The sequence below is a fragment of the Coenobita brevimanus genome, chromosome 68 (genome assembly GCF_032717465.1).
Source record: "Coenobita brevimanus isolate Jiangsu-jjx chromosome 68, ASM3271746v2, whole genome shotgun sequence".
NCBI classification, from domain to species: Eukaryota; Metazoa; Arthropoda; class Malacostraca; order Decapoda; family Coenobitidae; genus Coenobita; species Coenobita brevimanus.
In genome coordinates, this window is record NC_137021.1 from 7,016,378 (window position 1) to 7,043,028 (window position 26,651).

Sequence of the window (26,651 nt, forward strand, 5' to 3'; positions counted from 1 at the left end):
GTGCCATAATTTGGTTTTATGGCTACCACCCAGTGCAGTAAATGGTACAGGAAGCCATTTGACTTGACACTTAGTGTAGAGTCACCTGTAGACAGTGGGAGGAGGAAAGACTGAAGGAAAGAAATACAGAAGAGGAAGGAAGGAAAGAAGGAAGAAAGAGAGGAAAGGGCAGTCACACGAGAGCAGCACTACATTGAGTGACTGGATAATAAAATAAAAACTTGTAATAAAAGCATATTACCATATACAGTATATTCATGCAAACATAAGAGGACTAAAGTTTAATATTATAGTAGCTACCTGTAGAATACATGTCAGTAAATGATATGGTACAGAACATTTCAATGAAAGTAGAAACAACTAACATTATGGAGAAACTTAATGAGGATCCAGTTTTAGTCATGGGAGAATTTAATTGTCATAGGCTATTAGATTCCTGAAAGAACAATGAAAAATAACAGTAAAATAATATTATAACTGATGGTGCAGTTTAATCGAACACTGCCTATTGATACCAATAATTGTGAAGGAGTATTCATTTGGGGAAGAAGAGAACTAAAGTGTCATAGATTACATGTTTGAGCCTTTAAAAGTGAAATGATGCACGTGGTACCAGGTATGTTTAAATGCATGAGGACATGAAACACAAGAGAAAGGGGATCTTTCTGATCACAACCTAACTGATAAAAAAAATCACTGATAAGGCTTTTAATAATCTGTATATGTGGTATGAATGAATGGTTAAAAAAGGATTTAACAGATTACCAATCACTAAGTGAATTCACTTAAAATTCCTATAAAAAACAGACATCAACAGCTAACATATTTGAGTTTAATTCCGCAATTAAAGGTTGTGCTTATGTAATACCCAGTACTCAAAAACACATGCCACACAGTGGGCTAACCATGCCAGTTTTTTTGCTGCTTTTATTTTCATTCACTGTTAATGTCAAGGAAACTACAAATGTGATTTGTTTCAGTTTATTACCTCAGGTTATGGGTACACATGTATGGAAATTATAGCTACTGTGAAAACACAGCTGCTGCAGAAAATACTAACTTCAGTGATATTTGGGAAAACATGGTGGTGCTATTGTCCCATGCTCTGGAACAATTGCATTAGTCTCTATACAATTAGAGTACTGGCAATATAACTAAATACAAAGACATAAGAAAAAGGCCACAGCAATTATTTTTAATAAATACCATATATAAATAAAGAAGAAACACTGAAAAAGACCAATTTAAGATAAATTCACCAAGATCCCCTTCTTATCTAGAGTGATGTGGAGGGAGCTGAGCAATTTGGAGGTGCTGATGCATAGCCCATACCTCCAACACCAAACGTATGATTTGATAGACTAGTAATTTTCAGCCCATACAATAAAAATTAAGAATACTGTATATTAATAAATAAATGATCATGATGACAAACTGCTGGAGAGCTCTCATTAACAAATGATGAAAATTCTTTCATAGAGATTAAATTTCATAATTGTATAGGCCTAATTCATTTATGACAACCAAACTCTGCCGAAGTAAAATTTATGTTACTAAAGAGCACCAAGTGGCTGGCTGACAGCAGCAGTTGCATCCTACAGAGGGCAATGAGTCAATTCAGACCCAAAACTCACTTGTCTCCAATCCATTCCAGTTGGGTTAATTAGTGGGAATAAACAATTAGTGATGGACTGAATCTGGAGCCAAATTAGGCCTAACCTGAAAATCCAACATGGCAGGTGGCTACTACAGTCGTTCTATTTTATGAAGGCAGTTTGGGTGGGGTCTCCTAAAACCTCACACCACTAGCTCTGTTGCCACATCACCGCCGCCACACGCGTGTAATTACTCCTGCTCACCTCTCTCTCCCACTCTCTCTCCTACTTTAAGGTAGTAACTACTTATAAATGAATTTTAAATACTCTGTATTGATGTAATTTAAAAAAAAATATAGTATAGTATAAATCCGGTAAGATTTGTCAGAGTTGATTTTGCGACGTTGTCAAGTGGAGTGACACGAGAGATCCCCTTGTGTGTGCGGGTCATACTCTGTCAGTCTCCCACCATGGAAGCTTGCCCATTAAATTCAAAACAAGAGAAAAAATAAAGAAAATAAAAACAGAAGTAGTTAATATAAATATAAATATGAGACGAGAGAGAGAGAGAGAGAGAGAGAGAGAGAGAGAGAGAGAAGCACGTGTGTGGCGGCGATGTGGCAACAAAGCTAGCGGTGTGAGGTCTTAGGAGGTCCCATCCAAACTGCCTTCATAAAACAGAACAACTGTAGCCAGTCTACTGTACTTATAAAACTGATGAGGTTATGTAATTATCTTCAAAACTGCACAATTTTGGAACTTTTTAAAGTATCCCTGAAATGAATATATTATAGTTCATTAAGCAACGTTGGGTCTGGTTAGTACTTGGATGGGTGACCGCCTGGGAACACCAGATGCTGTTGGCATCCCTACGTGTTAAGTGGGGTTGGTGGAGGATTAGTGCCCCTCCCTGTAAAACAATTAACTCTAAGCCATTGGCCACCCCATTTGGGATACATGGCGTCTGGCAATGATGATGATGATGATAAAAAAATAAATTATAATTTATACACATGGAGCTCCGCTACAGTTTCACTGCTACAGATGATGCCTGAGTGCCTGACTGAATTACTGGTAGGGGGAACCTGACTTTTCCATTGCAAATACTTCATCTACAGTAACAGCCTACCACACTAAGTAACTGAATGGAGGTGAATAACCCAGCTCCTAAGCTAGTTCCATTAACTAATACCTTATGACCAAATAATGACGAAGTTACAGCCACAGAATGCCCTGGAAGGGGTATAACTGTTACAGGAGAAAAAAAGGAAAAAATGAAGTTTGAAATGGGCAAACCGTATAGTATACATCATAACGTCTTTACATTCACCCAGTAATTTTAACAACAATGCTTTTACTCCACGTCTTGTTTTGACACATGTTAAAACTACCACACGATTTTGTTAGCTTACTTGCTAGTAAAGTAATCCCAGTTGAATGTTGTTAGCAGTTGTACTACTGTATAATATTCCAAGTTACAGTTCCAACTCAGGACCAAACTCAGTGACACTACAGACTGTAATACATATTAGGTTTAGCATCACTGGAAGTGAATTATATCCCTTTCCTCTCAAAGAATGTACTAGCTACTCACTGTTACCCTAGTTTCATTCCACGCACTGCAGTAGTCGCCTCAGTGGCATGTGTATGATGTTTGTAAACAACGTGCTGCCGTCATGATTAAACCTACCTAAACTTACTCAAATTCAACCAAAAGTATTTCTGAAACAAAAGGCATTTTCATAGATATGTCCGTAATACTTCTATGGTAAATTGTGTCTGATGCACCAACTATGGCTGATGGCTGTGCTGATTCCATTATCAACAGAAAGCGCGGTACCCATGAAGTACGAGTGATAAGCCATGTGACTCTGGTAAAGAGAAAAGGTCTGAATTGACCTTTACCTCACAGAGGTGCCCATATACAGCATGTCCAAAGTATATGTGATCTGTCCTTTCCTGGTTTCCCTTTGTGAAGAAGCCAGGGCAGTGAAAAATTAGTCCAGCAAGATGCCCAGTTCCATCAAAGAAGTGCCACTGTACGGTAGGATTTCGCATAGGCATAGTAAATGTGCTGTGTAAGGCAGTCGTTGCAAAACACACATACCTCTCCCTAAACATGTACAGCTACCCCGCAGCTCAAGTGACCTTGTGAACTACTCCCCACCTTTGCATGTGGTCGGTTCTTCTTCGCTGTCCTTCCCTGCGCGCTCTTACCATTTCATAATGTCATGACCAAGCATGACATTGATTCTTCCCGATTTGTCTGAGTTATTACTCTTAGACCTCCCCCTTTTTTTAACTAGTTCAGCTGTCTCCTTCTGTGTGCAGATTCTCCAACAACTGTTGTCCCCGTGTATGGTCTTCAGAAAGCACCGTTGCACTCACATTCCTTCATCACTGTTACCTGCAGAAATTCAGTTTCATAAAGGATGGCTTACCACACTGGCGTAGATGTGTTCTACTTTCTGGGGGGATGACTTCTTAGATTTGCGTAGGTTTCTATGGATGTAGAAAGATGAGAGGGCCGCCGCCGAAGGGAATGAGCCGATACACCTGCTTCTATGTAAGGCTTATCAAAGCAGGCAAAATGCCAGTTACATAGCAAGACGACAAGAAATGTAGCTCAGTTCACTACATTAGATAAATCTGAAACATTATCGCACTGGAGCTCAAGTGAAAGGCTTAGTTTACTACATGGAATGAATTTAGCTTACATTGTTATATATTTTCCACAACGTCAGTGTTCTTATCTTTGAAATACTGTAACTGCATTTTCGGTGTGAAGACTGAAAGTGACCATGAGGGTAAATTTTTGTAGATTTAACTTTGCTTGCTTTCAAGACTGCAAGAATTGTAGCCTTGGGGGGTGATTATATAGTATATCCCCCAGTCAAACTGGAAGGGAGAATTATACCCCCCATCCCCCCAGGATCTGAGGTCATGGCTAATCATGTTTACTTAAATCAAAACATGTTACTCTCCAAAAAATAACTACAAGAGTATTCCCTAATTGTCTCACTGCATATTCTTTTCTAAATTTCCTTATTCTCTCAGGGAATAGTATATACGCTAGAGGAATAATATTTTTATAGGAACACTAATATATAAAAATGTATCCAGCCCTTCAGGCTATCCAGTGGTAGTGTTAAAAATATCCACACATAATTGAATATCTGGTGACAACAGGACCTCAGGATAGTCATCTTTCCTTTTCTTTGTGCAGTACCTAGACCTACATGCCACCGACGTTTAATTTCAGTAACAAGCCCGCTAACCTTTGATTCTTATCTGCGAGTTTAACCTCATCCACTCACTTGATGCAGTGCTGCTTACTTCTTCCTTCATCTTTATCATTCTTTTCCTGTGTATGCCCTCCTCTCTTCCTATTTCTCCCATCTTTCCCGCCACGTTTTATGGCTCTTCTTTCCTTTTCAGGTGGCATTACATTGAGCGACAAGCTTAAAGGTTTCCTGTAAGCCAGGAAGCCATTTACGATGCTGGGTGGTAACCATATAACCAACACACGCGTTCCCTTCGTGTCAACAAGTGGTTTGGCGGAGGGTTTGTGTTCCTTCCTGTAAAACAAATACTCGTAACTCAAAGACAAACTGCCACCCCTTACGGGATTATGGCGTCTAGCTATAAACGGACATAGTTTTTCCACAAGGGAGTTGTGTGAATGACGAGCACCTTGTGACAAAGTGATGTCACCACGCCCCTCAGGCTTCGGATGATTTTCCTTAGGCAGCTGCATTTTCAGCACCTACTGCTAAATGATCTCTGTACATACAAGCAACACTTAACAACCACATCGTGATTTCTGCGTTCCGCTCCCGCAATGTGGCCTGCGCGTGGCCACTGACAACCTCTGTATGCAGTGTGTCGTATCGTATCGTTTATAAAGACTCCAGCAACTACAGAGGTATAAAGCTGATCAGCCATGCAATGAAGATATGGGAAAGAGTGGTGGAAGCTAAGCTGAGAAGAGAAGTGAGGATCTGCGAGGAGCAATTTGGTTTCATGCCAGGGAGAAGCTCTATAGACGCCATACTTGCTTTGAGAATGGTGATGGAGAAGTACAGAGAAGGCCACAAGGAGTTGCACTGTGTATTTATAGACTTGGAGAAGGCTCATGATAGGGTACCGAGAAAGGAGCTGTGGTACTGTATGAGAAAGTCAGGATTGGCAGAGAAGTACATGAGGGTGGTGAAGGACATGTACGACGATAGTGTAACAGCAGTGAGATGTGCAGTAGGAATGACTGAGGATTTCAAGGTGGAGGTGGGATTGCATCAAGGATCGACTCTGAGCCCCTTCTTGTTTGCAATGGTGATGGACAGATTGACAGATGAGATTAGACAGGAGACTCCGTGGACAATGATGTTTGCGGACGACATTGTGATATGTAGTGACAGCCGGGAGGAAGCTGAGGCAGAGCTTGAGAGATGGAGATATGCACTGGAGAGAAGGGGATTGAAAGTAAGCAGAAGCAAGACTCAGTACATGTGTGTAAATGAGAGAGATGACAGGGGAACCGTAAGGCTGCAAGGTGTGGAGGTGGCAAAGGTAGATGAATTCAAATACTTGGGGTCAACTGTACAAAGAAACGGAGAGTGTGGTAGAGAGGTAAAAAAGAGAGTGCAGGCGAGATGGAGTGGGTGGAGAAAGGTGACAGGAGTGATCTGTGACAGAAGGGTCTCTGCAGAAATAAAAGGGAAAGTTTATAAGATTGTAGTGAGGCCAGCCATGTTGTACGGAATGGAGACAGTACCACTGACAAAAAGACAGGAGGCACAGTTAGAGATAGCAGAATTGAAGATGTTGCGTTTTTCACTAGGAGTGACGAGGTTGGACAAAATTATAAATGAACATATTAAAGGGACAGCGCACGTAAGTCAGTTTGGGGACAAAGCTAGAGAGGAGAGACTGAGATGGTTTGGACATGTGCGGAGGAGGGATGAGAAGTATGTCGGGAGGAGGATGCTGGAATGGAGTTACCAGGCAGGAGAAAGAGAGGAAAGCCAAAGAGACGGTTTATGGATGTAGTGAAGAAGGACATGCGGGTGGTAGGTGTAAGAGAAGAAGATGCAGAAGACAGAGTAAGATGGAGACGGGTGATCCGCTGTGGCGACCTCTAAGGGGAGAACCGAAAGGAGAAGAAGATGTTTGCATGTGTCGCCCTTGGTCACCTAATGGCGGCTACCCACGATGCTTGATCTCTGGCAGCCTCCCTGTTCAGTCTCTTTTCATTGATGTCTCGCTCTGCGACCTCGTCCCAGGTCTTATTCGATCTGCCTCCCGCAACCCTACCCCCGACGTTTACAGTTGTCGTCTTCCGCACCCAGTCGTCCGCACCACCCCTGCATACAATAGTGCGTACATTCACGATATACTCTATGTACTAAAATATCCTATACCATAGCTCAGGTTAAGGGACATAATATCCTACATAGATGATATCTATGATAGACAGAGGGACAACATGACTTCTGCGTAGAGACTGTCTCTGTCTATCAAAGGAAGTCACTATTTAATGGTAGGTCTACAGTATATGCCCAAAGACAGGGATGTGGTATAAACTGCATTGTGCATATGGTACTTTTTGCATGCACGAACTTCGTGCATGTGACCCTGTGCACAAAGTACCCGATACTATATGCCCATATTTAGGTATAAGGAACTTTCTGCATAGAGTACTTTGTGCATGTACGAATTTGGTGCAATGGTGCAGGTGACACCGGCCTCAAAACCCATCCTCCCCAAGCTGTTCTAACTAGGATAAAACAGATTAAGTTAGGTTACATTAGGTTTGGTCAGGTTAAATGAGGCTGGGTTAGATTTTGTTAGGTTAAGATAGATAAGATCGTATAGTTTAGGGCAGGAAGGGCGAAACCACTGATGACGGACCGACCTTGGGGTCTGATCGACCTGAAACCATGGTCGCCTCACATCATTCTTTTTCTCCTTTTTTAGCCTCTCACTGTTGGCTGATACGACGGGAAGAAGAGAGAAAAGGCGGTGATGATGAAGAAATGATTGTCTATCCACCCGTCTGTCAGTCCGCGTACAATCGTACATGGTGAAATTGGTGCTGGTGTAAAAGGAAGTAATGAAGTCTCTCTCTCTCTCTCTCTCCTTGTCCGCGTACACCCTGAATCAGATCGATTCAGGTTTATAGCGACAGGTTCGTCATGTCCATGAAAGCTTATTACTGAAGTGTGTCCAATACATGCACCGGTTTTCGAGAAATTATCTGCCAAGTCTTAAGTCTTGTTCAGGTTCTTTTAGGCTCATCTGATCCATTTCTATAAAAACAAATAGATTCAACACACCGCCATGAAGGCCTGTTCCAAACATTATCATCCCTATTGGCAGAGTGGTTTTCAAAATATGAATTTCTGAAAAAAATGCAACTGTTTTGTGTAATTCAGTGTGCCCGCCAGTGAAATCTAACATAAATGAGGCAGGCATCACTGAGAGTTAGTCAGGCTTTAACACCATGGGCAAAGCTGCACTACAGATGAGTCATTGATTACTGAGAAACTGAATACTCAACAGGGGTGCGAAGAGTGAGTAGGGTATGCAAAGAAGAATGGGCAGGACGGGCTGGGAAGGTGGTGGTTGGTTGGGTAGGGTAGAATAAGTATATCCATAGTGATGATGGGCATTGTATGAGGCGCGATGTTGATGGTGGGGTATAAATGAATGAATGAACAGTCTAGTGCCCGGCAACAAAAGCCATATGACACTAAGGTGGAAAAACATAATGGCAGAGGGGAAGATGGTAATACTGACCTTGCCAACGAAGGAAATGAGTGGACGTGAACTCAAACTGGAAATAACTAATATGAGGGAGTAAGAGCATAAGACGAGTGATGGAAAAAGGGATTCACAGAAAATTTCACCGATTGTAGGGGGCCTATGGAGTCGGGCCAGGTGTGGGAAGAAAGTGTGGCAAACAGCATCAAGAAAAGGACAATGCAGAACCACAATGGAGACACTGAGCCGTGACCGACAACGTGAACAAACGGGGTGGGTTTCAGTGGACATGGGTAAGTCCAGTATGGTCCAACCAGAGACAAGCAAGTTGATGGTGGCGTATATTTTTCTTTAAAATTCTATTATGGGGAGAGTGGAGAGCAGAGAATAGGTGAGGTGGGCGAAGAGAAGTAAACAGGACGGGATAGGAAGGTGACAGGTGATGAAGCTAGGGGGGTGGGGGACAGGGAGGGCGTTCTACATCCGTTGCAGGTGATTGTTCCGAGTAGGATACTATTGGTGTGCTAAATGTCAGAGTCAAGTTTCTCCAAGTATAAAAAACTAAAGTAAGCACGCCTCGTTCTCATATACCTAAGGTATCACGACACAGGTAAAATTAATAAAAAAAATGTCCTCCTGCTTAATTTAACAAAGTCCGGCTTGATTTTTTCCAGCTACGTAATTTCATCCCATACTTCAAAGGCTTGCACAGCTCGCTCGCTGCGTCTAATTATATCGCTTTACTTTCAGGCAGCATAATTTTTCCTTCTGATTTATCAGGCTAAAAGGTGCTGAAAACTGTATTTTTTACAAGTTATATTAATAGGACAAATTTAATGTCCATTAATCATTTTCATTTAATCATAACATTTTTAAGTATTAACGGACACATACTCTTTTAAAAACTAATATACTGTACTGCATATCACAATGACTGATGTTTGCGTAAAAGTAGAATTAGGAAAGTGTCCACTGCTGCTGATGAGACAGCATGAAACAGGGGTATCTGTTGTGTGAGTGGAAGCCGTCATGGTTTGCATCAATCAGAGTGAAGGATTGTCGCGTCATGGTGTGAATGACCACTCACCCTGTCCTTGGTATCCTACAGAGCATGCCCCTACCATAAACAGTTGCTTGAGCATTGGTCAGGTATATATATATATATATATATATATATATATATATATATATATATATATATATATATATATATATATATTTTTTTATTTTTTAATCGAGGCGAAGATGCACTTGACAGGATGGTGATGACTGACTGAATGCAACATGTCCGAAAAACATCGTCGTATTTCAAATAATTACCAGCAATGTGCATCAAAACTTCCTAATCAAATACAACGATGTTATTCGGACATGTTGCATTCAGCCGGTCATCAACAACTTGTCAAGTGCATCTTCGCCTCGATTTAAAAAAAAAAAATGAACTGCATCTTCGCCTCGATTTAAAAAAAAAAAAAAAAAAAAAGAGTATAGTGGTGGCTGTTGAATCCTGGTAGTTGATAATGTAAACATAACTACAGGTTTTCTATTTCGCAAATTAACACTTTGCCGATACTACTACATGGTAAAGTGACCGTTTACGTTGTAATACAAGAAAAAATCCATATTATTGTGTCTTGATCTCAGAAGCCTCTTTAAATACAACATAGACATGCCACGCCAGTAACTTCATCGAACTCAAGTTGATAGTTGTTGATTCAGTATTACATATAACATGCCACAGGCATATGATTTATCTGTTTGATTATTTGCATTATCATATGGTCGTATAATGAGGATGATTTTACATTGTCATACACTAATTTCCTCTTTTCGCCTGCTTCACAATCTTCATCTCGACGTCACCTCTTACTGTTGGGCTGTCTCATCATCAACTGAATCCATTCCCACGGTAGCGTCTCCGCCCAATTTGCTAACGTCGGCAGCCGCGATTAACCTTGACACTGGCCTCGTTGAGTTATTACCAGTCCTCCACCCCGTCCTTTCCTCTCCCATGTAGTCTTAATCAATAGGCACGAATCCACCTACGGGTCGTGCACACATGTACACCTTGTTAGAACGCCAACCTGTTACCTGAAGAACGGAGATGAAGCAATCATCCACTGTATGCTGTCAAAACAGGAAAACACACACACATAGACACACACACATAGACACACACACATAGACACACACACACATAGACACACACACACACACACACACACACACACACACACACACACACACACACACACACACACACACACACACACACACACACACACACACACACACACACACACAATCACCCTTTTCTTCTGCAGAATGTGGTAAACTGTAGGAACTATATTTCTTGCCCCATTTTTCGGGATGCATAACAAGAGTATTGATATATTTTTATTTGAAAGTGAGCTTAAAACAAGGAACGACGCACTTCATGAAACAAACAGTTTTCATTTATAACTAGAAGAATACTGCACGCGTGTTACGTCTGTCATAAGGTTTTGAAACTGATTTAACGTATATAAAAAAGTCACAATATTCTCTAACTTTTCTCCAGAGCACACCGCGCCTGACGTTGCTCAGAATCTTCAGTACTCCATCATTTGTGTACTCCAGTGCGGACCAAACTCTGCTGAAACACAAACTCGACTAGGAGGCTTTAGTTCGTCACACGTATCTTCCTCGAATCCATTTTTCTGTACTCTCCAGCAAGTGCGTACCCTACTGTACTGTACACAGAGGAGCCTGATAATTACACTGTCTGTATACAAGTTCATAAAATCTCATGAGTAACACAGGCCTCTGAATCTTTGATAACAGTTTTTCAGCAGTCACTTCCACTCACAATCAGAACACGGGGACTCTGGAGCGTCACGCAGTTATTATACATTTAATTCAATTTCAGGTGGAGGATGAGGGAGTCCGGACAACTACTGGGAGGTTAGGGCTGCAGTGTGGAAGGGATTAAGACGCAGCTGAACTGGCTGTGAGGTCACTCCCACCATACGCATGACCATATCCACTTCATTAAGGACGGTCAGGTCAGTTCGTGCTAACAGCTTCGCCAGCAGCAGGTGCAGTTGTATTTCAGCCACTCGCCGTCCGACACATGACCGAACACCCAAGCCAAAGGGGAAGATGGCATGCGAGCAGAGCTTGCTGGTGGCGGCAGGGCAACTGGTAGGAGTGGAGGTGTGCTCAGCGGCGTTCCGCACCCACCGCTCAGGGCAGAACTGGTCAGGGTGAGAGAAGTGAGCAGGGTCGCGGCCGGTCGTATACACTGACATGATTACCATTTTCTGTGGCAAGAGAGGATGAATAAATATACTGATGTGCTATTAAATAACTGAAAATCATGACACATTTCCAGCCAACTTTACTTCATCATCATTAATAGACAGAAAATACAATGAATAAGGAAAAAGCAAGGCTTATTCTGTCGGTCTTCAGATAAAGAAGAAGCTAAGCCCCATAAACTTGTCATGATCTTCAAAGGTGGCTCATATATTTAACCAATGTAAAGTGAACAAAATATTTAATCATCTACGTAGCATCCTTTTCAATCCATCTCTGACACAGTTATCACTGCTATTTTCTACTGATGACTAGAAGCAGAGAGAGAAGGCAGGACGCACCCCTGCAGGAATGTGGTGCCCCAGGAGCATGGTGTCCCGGTACAAAGCTCGGGTCTGGAAGGGAGCCACTGGATACAACCTTAGTGCTTCCTTCACCACCGCCTTCAGGTAAGGCATCTTGGCCAGGTGCTCAGGTTCCACTGCCCCTGAGCCGTCCGTCGCATTCATAACCTCCTGCCGTGCGCGCTGGGCCTCCTCCGGGTGCCGCCCCAATAGGTAAAGCGACCATATGGTGGTGTGCGACATCTGTAGAGTATTACATCGTTTTACGATGCAAGGAAATAAGCAAACTGATTAGAAACTTCATTCATTCAAAACGATATTCCAGGAAAAATTCAAGAATCACGCGTTAACTTGCTTAGTGTGGCGTATACGTCAGTGTGTGTGTGTGTGTATATATATATATATATATATATATATATATATATATATATATATATATATATATATATATATATATATGCAGTTAACTCACTTAACAATACGTGTTCACAGATATGCTAATATCCACAAGGAAAAAGAAACACGAAATATCCCGAACGCTTTCATGTATGCACATCTTCAGATGCGAATACACGAAAGCGCTCGGGATATTTCGTGTTTCCTTTTCCTTGTGGATATCAGCATATCTGTGAACCACGTGTTATATATAGGAGCCCCGGGCTCCTACGCTCCTGATAAGGCAAAATTAGGACTGGATGATATATATATATATATATATATATATATATATATATTATATACACTGTAAAATTAATATCAGGGTAAGGGCTCAAGACATTATTTCCTAATGTACTACCTATATAGTCTCAAGGACAACTATGTTACTAGGCGGCGAAACTCTCCTGGTCTGATCAGTGGAAGTGATATTTGTGGTCCTGTTCGTAAGCCTACGCGGACCTGTGATGACGCTGATACGGCGTGTATCCTGAGCTGAATGCTTATGTGCTGTGTGTTCGCCTCCAACACGTTACACTATAGATGTTTTGTTTGAATCACTACATAGGTAACGTAAGCACCACAAACCAACAAATAAATCGACGAAAACGTCTACACGTAACTGTTTCATTTTGGTTATAAATTTTATTTTTTTATTTATTTTTTTTTTTTGTAGCCTAAAAGACACTAGTGTAGTATGCAATAACACCAAATTTAACACCCGTGATCTATTTCTGTGAGTGACATAAGAGTCCTAATCTCTAATATGCCTGCAATCTAACCTTTCTAAAGAGAGTCAACTAATTGGCTTCAGCAAAAACATAATCACACTGTATATATAAAACACCTTAAGATACAGTACCAAGACACTCTAATTAATAAAAGCTTGAGCATTACATGCAAGACAGTTGCAAAAACTGGCTAGCCAACTTCTCCACAGTCATACAAGCCGAAGTAATCAACCAAAACCAGATTCAACAATACCTAATATCAGCGACTAAAGAAGTTATACAGTACATTAACTTTGGTCGATGAAAAACAATGAAAAATATTCGAGTCTGAGCAAGGTTTCTACCATACTCTTTACATGTGTCCGTACGGAACAGCTGTTAAGTGGGACAAGTATAATTACGGAAATATGTGGACTTCAGGAGTAATAAAACAGAAAAGCTTTTATTTGTCAACTGTATTCTGCCAGTGAGTAACTAAGCAAATATATTATAAACTGTAATGCAGTGTTGTAATATCGCTTTCAAATGGGCAGATTTTGGGGAAAGTGGATGGTGGGGAGCATACAGTAACATGTTGGATCCTCGTCCCATACCCTGGAAACACACTTGACTGTTGAGGTTTTGTAATTATTGAGTCTGCACTTTGACAATGTGATTGACACACACCAAACTTTGATTTACTATTAACATTTTCTTTTCTAAATAGCCAAAAGTTTAGTCAAGTCTGAATTATAAGCGACGCCTTCTTTAGCACCCCAATCATTCAGAAACACTTTTAGGAGTGCACTGATAAAGGCGGCTCTTCAGTCCATATTTTATCCTGAATGCCGCAACCACAACAGCAGCTGCACAATTTTTTCTTTTTCACAACCGCGGCCACCAACCGCAGCCGAGGGGTTATATCTGACAACAGTGACAACACTAAACGCCTTTCACTTTAAGATGGCCAAAAATTGCCACATTTCAATATTGATCGCTGAGTTCTAACAGCTGATTAACACTATAAAATGATACTAGGAACTATGAAATGCTACGGAAAAGATATAGAATTGTAACATTGTCTTTTTCTGTCACTGAACTATGTAAACCATGCCTCAAAAGAACACAGATCTAGGTCAAATAAAGGTATTGGTGACATGTAAACTTAAATGGAATCCGGTGTGAGGCCCTTGAGCGGGGTGTTGGGCCAGGGAGGGAGTAGTACATCCTGTGATGATGGGCGCTGTTGGTTGGTCCTTGAGGGGTGGGATAAGCTTTAATAAAAGTCTGCTCAAAAAAGAAGAAAGAGTAGCTAAAAAAATCCGTCACTCTCACATACGTGGCGTTTGCGACGCAGATGAAGACGCACTTAACTAAGGCTATCGTAATCATGAAAACGAAAATCCTAGTACTGTATATTGGGCAAAATAACTTCCAATAACGCAACACGACGTGTCTCAGCGACTACCCTGGGATTAAGTACGGAGTAAAGTAGTCGATACAGTATACAGAGGAATGCGTAATGGGTGAACGCAATACTGATATGTGGGAAACGAAAACAAGAGCAACATTTTTTAAAATGATTAACCACTTTCTGATTCCACGCAATCCGTTATTTACTAAACCGAAGGCTGCTTGTTAAATATTTAGGGTGGCGTGCGTGGCGGGGGGGGAGAAATGATAGTGCCCAAGGGAGAATGTTTTGTTTCTCGGTCAAGGTCAGGCCAGAGACAGGGAGTGAAGGAGGTAGGAAAGGGCGACAGGGAGAGGGAGGGAGGTAGGGGTGGATGAAAGAATGAATGAGATAGGGGAAGGGGAGAGGGAGAGTGAAGGAGGTATAGGGAGGGCGAGATAGAGATTGAAAGAAGTAAGGAAGTGTGACAGGGAGAGTGAAGTAGGTAGGGAATGGTGAAAATGAGACTGGAAGGAGTCAAATGAAAGCGAAGTGAAGGTGGAAGGAACAGGAAGTGACGGAAATGGATGGTGAACTGGAGACGACAACGAAGGAGGCAGTGAGAGTTGACGTTAATCCCTTCAGTCCGATGGCGAATTTGAAATGTTATTCTTGCCATTTCAAAATTTTAATACACTTAAAAAAAGTTCTCATAATGAGGAGGTTAATGAGGGTTACATTTAACTATGTCTCCTTAGCCGAATAAACATGAGTAGCTTAAAAATGCATCCTCGTAGTGAAGAGGTTAAGAAATGGAACACAGAAGCAGGAGGCGCAAGGCATTAAATCAGGAGAGGAAGAGGAGAGAGGGGAATATACACAAGAAAAGAAAGGTGGTGTGGAGAGTCGGGTAGGCACGACTTTGACTTATTACACGCTGATGATATATTGATTTATTTTTTTTATGATAACATTTCCTCGCTTTCATTTCGTGTTGCTTACCAATAATATGACTCTGAATGAACTATGTAGGTATGCCAGACACCATATTCTTGACCAGCTCAGCAAACAATAAATTACCAGGAACACAAGTCGTAACAAATAATAAGTAAACGTGTCAACGATACTAAATATAAAAATGGCATGCCAGGTTACTGTCGCTGATCTTAAATAATGCGGCCGGAACATGTATCCGGCTTAGGAAAAATAGACGTCCCTGTCCTGCATAGTTCTGGGTCACCCTTGCGTAAGGTGTAGTAACTGTTAGCCCACCAAAAAAGTAGTGGGTGGGTGGTTACCACTGTCCCTACTACCCTACTACCATGTGAATGACGTGGATAGTCAAGGTCTGGGCTGGCATCTCCTATACGCAGCTTATCCTCTTGAGGGTTAAGCCTCCTCCTTTTCCTCTGCACCTTGTTATGCAGAAGGACCCACTCCCTGCCCTGGCGAGACGCTGTCTGCCACAAGGGAGCGGCTGCTCGCTTGTGGTCGATGGGTCAGCTCGACCAGAAAGACCGAGAAAGAGCAACAACATTTGTCACCGATCTTGTCTTCAGCGTATGATCAGATATTCATATCTTTTTCCCAAATTATATTTTCCATCGACCGATAATTTTTCATAAATATAATCAGGAAAATATCTGGCGTATATTAACTCCCACACCTAAACCGCCATCACTTAAGGTTACAAAAATGTCACTAAGTTTGTCTTAAGTCTGTCAAAGCACGTACACACACACACACACACACACACACACACACACACACACACACACACACACACACACACACACACACACCTGATATGCTAATTTTCTCACTTGCTTCAACATTCATCATCATCACCATGCACTTATAGCTTCCCCTCCACACCTGCCAGTTATAACTCACTTCACACCTGTCACCACATGGACTACCCCACACCAGCTACACGTTCCCCACACACCTGCTACCAGACTCATCCCACATCTATCGGCACTTCAAGCCACTTATTCCCTCATAATTCTGCCTACCCTGTGGATGAAGAAAGCATAGAGGGGAGAAAGATGAATCGCATATCAAGCAGATGGAAAGAAAATAGTATCGACCGACAGTGATCCTACAGTTTCTACGTTATATAACAACAATGTCATCACTTTTAAATGGCTATATACATAATCTGTTGTTGCACTGCGACTCATACGCTCCAAAAAATGCTGCCAATATACGTGTAAGCTACCTGACAGTACTTGCATGACACTTGTGCTGACTCCACTCCTTTCTAGAGTGGATGTCGTTTACCGGTATGGCTATATTACCATAATGTCCTCAGGTGACTCCACTGTTGTTATGGCCTCAAGCTTATCTGAATGTGAACCCGGTAGACTGCAGGCCGGGGCTGTCCTTCTCCTGCAGCCCACCATCCTCATTCAGGGGATACAGGGGAGGTTGAGGAATGTTTGTAAAACTGGGCAGTGGAGCTACCCAGTTATATCGGAGCTGCCACATGAAGGCGTCCCTCTCGAACATCAGGCGACTTCGTAACATAAAATAACATGGGAGATTTAAAAAAAAAAAAAAAATGGTCGTACACAACGACTCCAATTTTTAGTCAACACACACTTAGTTCGTATCACTTACATTGTTGCAAATGAAAAAAAAAAAAAAAAAGTTCTATTGGCAGATGTATGAAGAATTCAGAATATATTCACATTATCGCAGCACCGAAAACGGCAAAATTCGTAAATATAGAAGAATTGTACCCACATATGAAGCATGGCAATTAAGAAAACACATTTTCGGTCGAGCTTCAGGTTCACTAGCTCTGAGAAAATGTCGCGTGGGAGGGAAGCAATGATATCCTCGATGACCAATACAGCTCGTGATGTCCCAGACTGAATAATCTATTATCATCTGAATATTTATATGACAAAAATAATGGCTACGAAATGTCACAAGCAAGGGTTATAATGCATCCTCAACCAACAGCAGGTTAACTAACTTGGGGTGAATTCATCAGGCGTTTTGCAACAGCTATCGCATGTGGTGTCGGACTGTCTCGCATCTAATGTGCACTGATACTTTTTTGGATTAAGTGTTCTTGAAGAGAATGCAAGTCGTGCCGTAACACGTATCTTCTCAATCAACACAGTTTCATAAGTGTTTGTAATTCATCTACTTCAGCACCAAGCCAACCTGAACTCAAGACACACTCGTAAACATCTCGTAGCCAAAAATGAGAGTGGCTGGGATTGCATAAACAGAATACCGCATATACTGCTAACGCAGTAGAGGACGAAGGTTGTAGGACTCACAGTGTCAGCCGCGGCAAGGAAGAGGTCAGTGATGAGACAGACGATCGTGTTGTGGTCGAGACGGTCGTCCCTTAACAGGTGGTCCAGCAGAGTAACCGAGGGTTGGCCTGCGTAGTGCCGCGCCAGAGACACAACCAATCCCGCCTCCACCAGCTGCCGCCCTGTGGAAGCGGGCACAGCTATCGTATTTCTAAACTCTCACACTTAAGTTGTGTACAAGACTGTTAGTACATACGTTTGTGTTTACTCATACAACAAGCAGATACCTGTACTTCAAATTCCCGTCCAATACCCAAGTCATGATAATGGAGTGGTATTGGGTGGCAACTAACCTGATTTAAGTGCCGTGTCCACACTTTTAGTGAATCGTGTCCACACGGGGAAGCGCAGGAACTTGGCCAGTGCGGGCGGCAATGTCCCCATGGCACTGGTCTCCTTGAAGATGCCATGAATGGCGTCAATGAACACCTCCATATTTCCGCTGTCCAGGGGTTTTTCTTCGTCACTCTGCAGAAACCCCAACCGCTCCCCAAACACCATGACACCCAGAGCTGCACACACCAAACCATCAGTACTTAAGCCATATGTCTTCAGGATAATAAGGGAGATTCTGCTATATTCTTTTTACTCTGACTTGGTCTAAAATTGCCATCTATTCATTTTGATTGCTCACCGGTAACAAACAGATTAGAACCAGAATATGATGCTAGTCACGAACTGCTATGGAAATTGTTTTATGGCATTCTCTTACTTTGCCATCTAGTTACAGGTAATAAACTGCAAACGGACGAAAACCTGGGCCAAATTTAGGTATATATATATATATATATATATATATATATATATATATATATATATATATATATATATATCCCTGATATGAGGGGATAACAAGGAAGGTTTAGCTAGCTTTGTGATGCAGTAATGAATAGTAAGTTCTGAGAAGAATGATTTAGAAACACTGTTATATAATCTATATAGACTACGTAACCACCCAGCATTCTGAATGGTTTATCCTGGGTTATAGGTAACAATTTTGCTTGCCCCTCAGTGCAGAGTCACCTAAAGGTTGCCTTTCACTGAGTGAAGGAATGGTGGATGCCTCCCACTACCACCTAGTAATATAATTATTAACAATACACTTCACGTTGATAACTTAGAGTACTTTTTTAATACATAAAATACAATCTTATATCTCCATGTTAATACTGAAACACTCACACTCAATGGCCCAACGGTACAACTCCCTCTCCAGCTCTGGTATGGGGGTGGCAGGGAATCGTGACAGCCAGCGGTGGAGCAGACTGTCGGCCACTCTAGAGAAGGCGCGGTGGTGTGGCGTTATGGCGGCGGGACGCAGCAGGCGACGGCTCAACACGCTGCGATTCGCTTTCCATTCCTCGCCTTCCCTGCCAATAGTATTAAGAAGAAGCAGATTAGGGGGGGAAAAATCCCTCTCGAGGTTTAAGGACCCGCAACTAGGCTACCATAGTCCAGTATATTATTTTAAGATGACTGACCTACTCATCTTGATAGCATTACAGTGCATGACTGAAAAACCTCCAGCCACCTCCAGTGGATCGAACCTATACAGGACTGTCACTCCGACTCAGGGTTTGGCGCCAGCAGATTTGGGACCGTAAGCAACATGCAATGGAAGGATTTGACAGATGATAAAAAAATAAAAAAAATAAAAAAATAAAAAGTATACAAGTGTTTGTTTTCTGGTAGATTTGGGGCAGTTAACAAAATTCATTGGAAAAATATAAGAGGGAAGGACGTACAGATGGAACTGTGATGTAAAAAAAAAAAGTTATTGAGAACAGTGCTTTTTAAATACCTGTACTAGTTTTAAAAGGGCAACGTACCCTTGGTGTCGAGGTATCTTCCTTACTACATCATCGGTCAGACGTCAGTAACAGACCTTTGTGTTAGTTTATCATTTCACAACTACGAAGATAAACCACAGTAATCAGGTTTTAGCAGAAAGCCTTTATTTGTAAGTACCAATGAAGCCACATGAAGGCGTTCCTCTTCAGTTTAGGCTATGGGTTCTCAAACTGTGGGTCGTGTGTCGTCACGAGTATTCAGGTAGGTTGCAGTATGACGAAATATTTGTTAATTTTTGTTTGAATATGCCAACAAATCTGCACCACAGAATAGGAAGCCATTCAAAAAGTGTTGCCCAGACACTGTCATCTTCATGAGGAGATGTAAGCACCTTCATCACTCTAATCTATGGATTCAGTCGAATATAAACCGTTTTCGGTAGGACTTCATTTATATATTAATTCACCGTTCAGTAAATTTAACCAAAGCAGTGGTTAGTTACGAACGACCACGCTACGTAATGGGTCGCGGATCGACAAGTTTGAGAACACCTGATTAAGGCCGTTGCGATAACCAGGTCATTGCTCTGCCATTAAACGCATATCTCAGACAACGGAAACAAGTAAATGACAATGCAAAATAATGCCCTGTGCTTGAACCTACCACTCTCGAGGACAAAGACGTAATGGAAGGACGAGTGGAGAGTGTTATGAAAAACCGTATGGAAGTACAGTAGGCCGTTCTGTACTTTCATTTCGTAAATTCACAGAAGCATATTCTTTCCTGAGCGCTTGAAATCGCCTTTTCTTTGCTTTTCAGTGAGTGCTCTGTACGTTGGATCAACTTGGTGCATGCCAAGGGATATGGGTGGAAAAATTCTAAAGATAGCTCACCCCAAGACAGGCAGTTGTCCACGTCCTGTACTGGGTCAGGTAGTTAACTGGTACGGCATGAGGCTGCAGTGATAAATCAGCGGGTCAAATCCAAGACGGTGTCAGTCTCCCCCCTCCCACACCCCTCTCTCTCTCTCTCTCTCTCTCTCTCTCTCTCTATATATAGATATATATATATATATATATATATATATATATATACATATATATATAATATATATATATATATATATATATACACATATATATATAATATATATATATATATATATATATATATATATATATATATATATATATATATATATATATATATCCGTCTATCAATCTGTCTATCTCTCCTTTTCGTATCGATTTCTGGGTTAAACTGCAGTCTTCGTCTTCGCCTCACAGATCATTCACATGAACAAGGTGAACTGAGGTAACTGTAAAAACTGGTCGCATATTACTCTTTTCGAGGTGTCCGCGGCTCAGGCTTGACCATCTAACTCCAGTACACTAACAGGTGGCATGACATGATACAAAAATTCCCAGTCACCTCTTGGGGCTCGACCTCATGCACATACCAAGGCCATCACTCCGACTCCCACGCTTTAATCAAACAAGGAAAACTATACTGCGCAACTGAAAATAATGTAAACACAGACTAGTCACTTTAAGAAATCTAAGGCATACCTTCACCTAGATTAATATGAGAAACCAAACAACAGGAAACCAGAAGCGATAATTTTGATTCTGACGAGTTTTATATTATACTATGGCACGTAAAACGAATATGTTCCGTGGATGACCAGGGCGGGAAATTTTGAAACCCACAGCAGGAGAGAGTTCTTTATAAAGGTACCATAATACTGTTACACCAAAATTGAGAGAGAAAGAGAGAGAGAGACAGAGACCAAGACAGAGACAGAGAGAGTGCGTAAGATGAAAGTGCTTGTTTTTTTTTATAGAACCTTCAACCTTGTGTGTGTGTGTGTGTGTGTGTGTGTGTGTGTGTGTGTGTGTGTAAACTACTGCAATGAAGCCTAGGTTTCTGTTCACAACGGGATGAGCAGATGATCCAACAATGCCCTGGGAATCGGTAGGGAGATTTGGAAGAGGTGAAGGTTTGAGAAATTTGACAGGGGAAAGGTCAAGGTGAATATAGGCTAAGAGACGTATTCTCACCGATAAAAGAGGCTGCCTTGTATGCTTCCTGACCATTTTATTACTGCAAATTACATTACCTTCCGTATATTATTTATGCTGCATAAGTAATAATAAAAATAAATAAGACACAAGGGAAGAGTAAGGTGGTAAATTTAATCGCTAAGGAAGAGGTGCTAAAAGACCTCTAATTTGATTGGAATATGACCCTGATGTAGGCTATCCGGTAGAGAGAAGGAGTATGAAAATGGGAGTGAGGAATGGGGATGGGGAGAAACGATGGGGGCCATTTCACAGCTGCCATATCAACTGCAATAAAAAAAAGATTGTGCAGTCAGTGGTGGGAATAAAGCAATGCAGTGTGGAAGGGATGAGGCAGTGGAACATCTTCGCTGCATTCGTATAAAGGAGTATTACTTGTCCTCCTTCGACTACCGTTAGAGATGTTTATTCTCCTTAGCAAAAACCTCACGTACTGAGGGAGTTAACGATGATGCATCTTTGTTGTTAGTGGTGGTGGTGGTAGTGGTGGTGGGTTCTCGGCTCATCTGAACATGAACCCAATGAACCTCAAGCTGAAGTTACCTTGTGTCTTTTTACTGCGTGTGTACTTCGCCCCATACGTCATATTAAGATAAAAATAATCAACATGATAAGACAACAGCATCTGTGCCCCCTCCCCCTCCATCTCAAAGCATAAAATTAGTAAGAAACGATTAAGAATAGATTAACTTGAAAGAGGACTGATAAAAAATATTCCTCTAAAAGCCTGTCGGAAAGTTAAGACGATAAGAAATATTACGAACATCATTATTTCTGAGAGCATCCACTTATGATGAGGAAGCTGTCGATAATGATGATGTGACAATAGCAAGTTTAATGTGTCGTTTACTTGATTTGAAATCATATCAAAACTACGTATGTACCGTAACACTGCAAACCTAAAGTACATGCAAATAGGAAGGTACGTACATACACACATTTCGGTCGAATATACGGTACATAAAATACACACACACACACACACACACACACACACACACACACACACACAAACACACACACACACACACACACACACAAGTACAGTGATGGAAGGTGATGCAAGAAATACTGTGGACAAATGTATGCGTTCAGCATATTAGCTTAACCATTGACAACGATTTTTTTTATCAGGTTACCAACAGACGATTTTATTCAGCTTAGCTGAGAAGGGATCAAGAAAGAAAAATTAATCTAATTCCCCCATTTCGAAAAGCCTGCCCTAACTTAAATTTTAAATGTTCTGAAATGAGCTGGAATAAAGTGAAAGTTTCGTCCTTTTCCTGAAGGGCTAACATCTTTTCATCTGTTTATGAGGACACATATAACAAACAGACAGACAGACAGACAGACAAACAGACAAACAAACAGACAGGTACACACCATGCCCGAATCCCAAAGTAGTGTATAAGGAAGAACGATCACTTAGGTATATCGCTTACCAGGTATACAGTATAAATAAACAGCCCTCTTATCAACGTCATGTGGCACTAAGCAAAAAAAAAAAAAAAGTGTAGTTAAGATACGCTAAACGATTTTTATAATTATAAGCTGTGTGAAGTATTGCTACAAGGAATAACTTATTGGGAATTGATACTATACCTTCACAGAGGATAGTCTTGGTTCCATCACATTAGGCGATGGAAAATGAAGACACCTACCTCCCTGTTCCCCCTTACATCTAAACAATAATAAAAAAGACCTTAAAAATACATCAGTAATGAATTCTCATCTACATGCCTTCAATGACATGTTCTACACCGCATATTGCCGCTGTGTGACATGATGATAATGGTTAGGCGAGAACTATTGGAAAACTAAAGCTTAATTCATTTCATTCCCAAGGCCGATAACCCTTGGAGTACAAGGCAAAAGAAACGCTATCGTGTCTTCTCTGTATTCTTGCCAGTTTTGTAGACTTTCTTATACTGCCTTTCGTCACGTATTTTGCATACTAGGCATATACATTTCTCTGTTGTGAGTTATTTATATATTATTTCATATTGTCAGACTGCATAAGTAACATGCAAGAATATAAAAACTACTAAATACAGATACTCTGGTAAGAATAAGGTGCTACCTAGCCTCGTTACTCAACAAGAATTCATACCTTGATATCACAGTGCTGTGAATTGTTTAAAATGAAAAAAAATGTGTGTGTGTGTGTGTGTGTGTGTGTGTGTGTGTGTGTGTGTGTGTGTGTGTGTGTGTGTGTGTGTGTGTGTGTGTGTGTGTGTGTGTGTGTGTGTGTGTGTGTGTGTGTGTGTGTGTGTGTGTGTGTGTGTCCAACTCTGGATATGACATTAAGTTCGTTCCCTGACGCCCATAAACCTCCACTTGGACGAAAACACCCACCGTCGATACTGTATACTGCTCTCCCACAGGACTGGTGTACTGATATTAGCAGGGGTTTTTACATGTCGGTGAGTCTTTGGTAGATCAGTTAAATTTGCTTTACTGAAATTCAAAATTGTTTAAACACTTCCCTGCCCCAGCCGGGATTCAAATCCGCGTCCACTGGGATAGTTGACCTCTCTACCGATTCGGCCACATGAGCCTGAAGCCCAAGGCTCAGCTGGACGTGAACTCAGTTGATTGCAGGCTGAAGTTATCCAACTCCCGCAATGCATCAAGCATGTTTCGGGGGATGAGGGTCGTTTGTATAACCCGGCAGCTCTACCATCCGATTAAATTATGCCACCGCATGAAGGCGTTCTATAGGTTCTACACTCTGTACTGACTCTGTTAAATACAAGTAATGAGGCAGGACACGAATTCTAGAGAACATTACATATCACCTCATTCGCAAGACCAGTAATAAAAATACAAGAAATGAAAATCTGCACTGAAAACAGACGTCCTCACTGAAGATGTGTAAAATAATAATACTTAAGGGCAATGGTGATACTTATGCAGCCTTGAGTCATGTAAATATAGCTCCAACATATCGAAGTTCACTGTAGATCAGCAAGAGACTTAAAATTACAGAGTTTGTTGCATAACGTCCAACAACTTCTCAGTTACACTTCAATTTCGTGCCAAGAATTGATGAACTTTTGAGGGATTAACTGCCGCACTTCCATAACATCTTTTATTATTATTATTATTATTATTATTATTATTATTATTATATTATCATTGTTATTATTATTATTACAACAACAACTAGGCCTACTACTACTACTACTACTGCTATTATTGTCATTATTATTATTGCTGTTATTATCATTATCCATCCATCCATCATCTAATCCTACGCTGCCCCATGAGAAGCGTAGAAGCCCGGGGCTAGGAAAGTTGGTCCTGGCATTTAAGATGACAGTGACCAGCCTCACTCATCCCTGAGTGGCATTACGTGAGCAATAAACCCCAACCATCCCACGGATATAAACCTTCACCGGCTCAATCCGATTGGAGCACCTTTATTACCCACTAAACCACCAATGCCAAAATTTGGTTATATAGTTACCACCCACCGTGGTAAATGGTTTCCTGGTGTACAGGAAACCATTTGGCTTGTCACTCAATGTAGTCACCCACAGGCAGACGGAAGAGGAAAGAATGAAGGAAAGAAAGACACAAGAGGCAGTGTAAAGTCACCCGCAGGCAGAAGAAAGAGGAAAGAATGAAGGAAAGAAAGACAGAAGAGGATGGATGGAAAGAAGGATGGAGGAGAGGAAAGGGCAGACACCCGAGAGCAGCACTACATCAAGTGAGTGGATGGTGAGCGCCCCCACCTACCACATCATTACTATTATTATTTTTAACATCAGACGACTTATTCACTTCAGAAGTGACTCTTTTGAACTGGATATTCGAGATACAGACTTTCAATGACGCCTTAAAAGCGAGAGGTCTTTCCCAAACTAAGAAAAATCGTCTGGAGAGGGAAAGAATAATATAAAAAAAAATGGCGTTACTCGGGTCAAGCATCTAAGCACTTCACTCAGATACCATTTTTGAAATGATTTTCTTCAGGCATTCACCAGACGATTTCCTTCAGTTTCGGACAGACCCTTTAAAAGGAAATGGATAATGAAGGCTATATTTTTTCCTCCATGTCGAAGAGTCTACCCTGTTGTGAAGAAAATGAAGAAAATAGTACAGTATGTCGAATAAGATAACTAAGCACGTAAATATAAATAAATAAATAAATAAATAATTAAATAAAATTGTTCTGTCACAATGTAATAATGGAGGATTGGGAAGGACGCGCAATGCCTCCCTCGTTCTGCCTTCCTTCCTTTCATGCAAGTATTACCAACGATCATGGAATGCTGATATTGATTTTCCTGCCTGTCACGTACAAATATCACACCCACACCCACCCACACACACACACATACATTTTTCTAACAAATACACACGCTCTCTCTACCCATCTGTCTATCTATCTATTAGCCTGTCTACCTACCTGCCTACCTACCTACCTATCTCTCTACCTGCCTACCTACCTGCATTCCAATCTATCTATTTATCTATCTATCTACCTCCTTCCTCTACGTACACTCTGCCTGCCAAGCATATTGATGTGAGCCAGCATCAGCATACAGTATACAATGACGCAGTGAGGCGATGCTGACATTCCAGTGAGAGGCGGGAAATGTGGGGGCCAGGCAGCATGGTGACTGAGCAACGGATTGACTAGGAACTGTATTATCTATCTGTCTATCTGTCCATCTATCTATCTACCTCTCGTCTTGGGGGCTGTGCTTTGCCCTTCAATCCTATATCGTATTTTATATTTTATCTTTCATACTTTCAGACGATTGGTTTTATGATCTCTTAGTTTGCAAGGATTAATAAAGGCTGTGTCTAACCATCCCCCAGCTGGAAATGTCTCCACTGAATAAAATCGTCTGGAGATGGAAAAAATAAAATATTAAAAACATGTCATTAGTCTGAAGG

General features: G+C 41.3%; 1 protein-coding gene across 1 annotated transcript in view; it reads right to left on the minus strand.

The window, feature by feature from the left end:
* Window positions 1-11,290: 11,290 nt before the first annotated feature.
* The window catches only part of LOC145405817 (cytochrome P450 315a1, mitochondrial-like), a 37,303-nt gene continuing 21,942 nt past the window's right edge, over window positions 11,291-26,651 (minus strand). Inside the window, exons 2-6 of the mRNA XM_080277056.1 lie at window positions 19,054-19,241; window positions 18,165-18,383; window positions 17,833-17,993; window positions 11,996-12,241; window positions 11,291-11,659 (exon numbers count right to left, since the gene is read on the minus strand). Of these exons, the coding sequence (XP_080133182.1) occupies window positions 11,291-11,659; window positions 11,996-12,241; window positions 17,833-17,993; window positions 18,165-18,383; window positions 19,054-19,241 (1,183 nt within the window). The remainder of the gene's footprint in view (window positions 11,660-11,995; window positions 12,242-17,832; window positions 17,994-18,164; window positions 18,384-19,053; window positions 19,242-26,651) is intronic.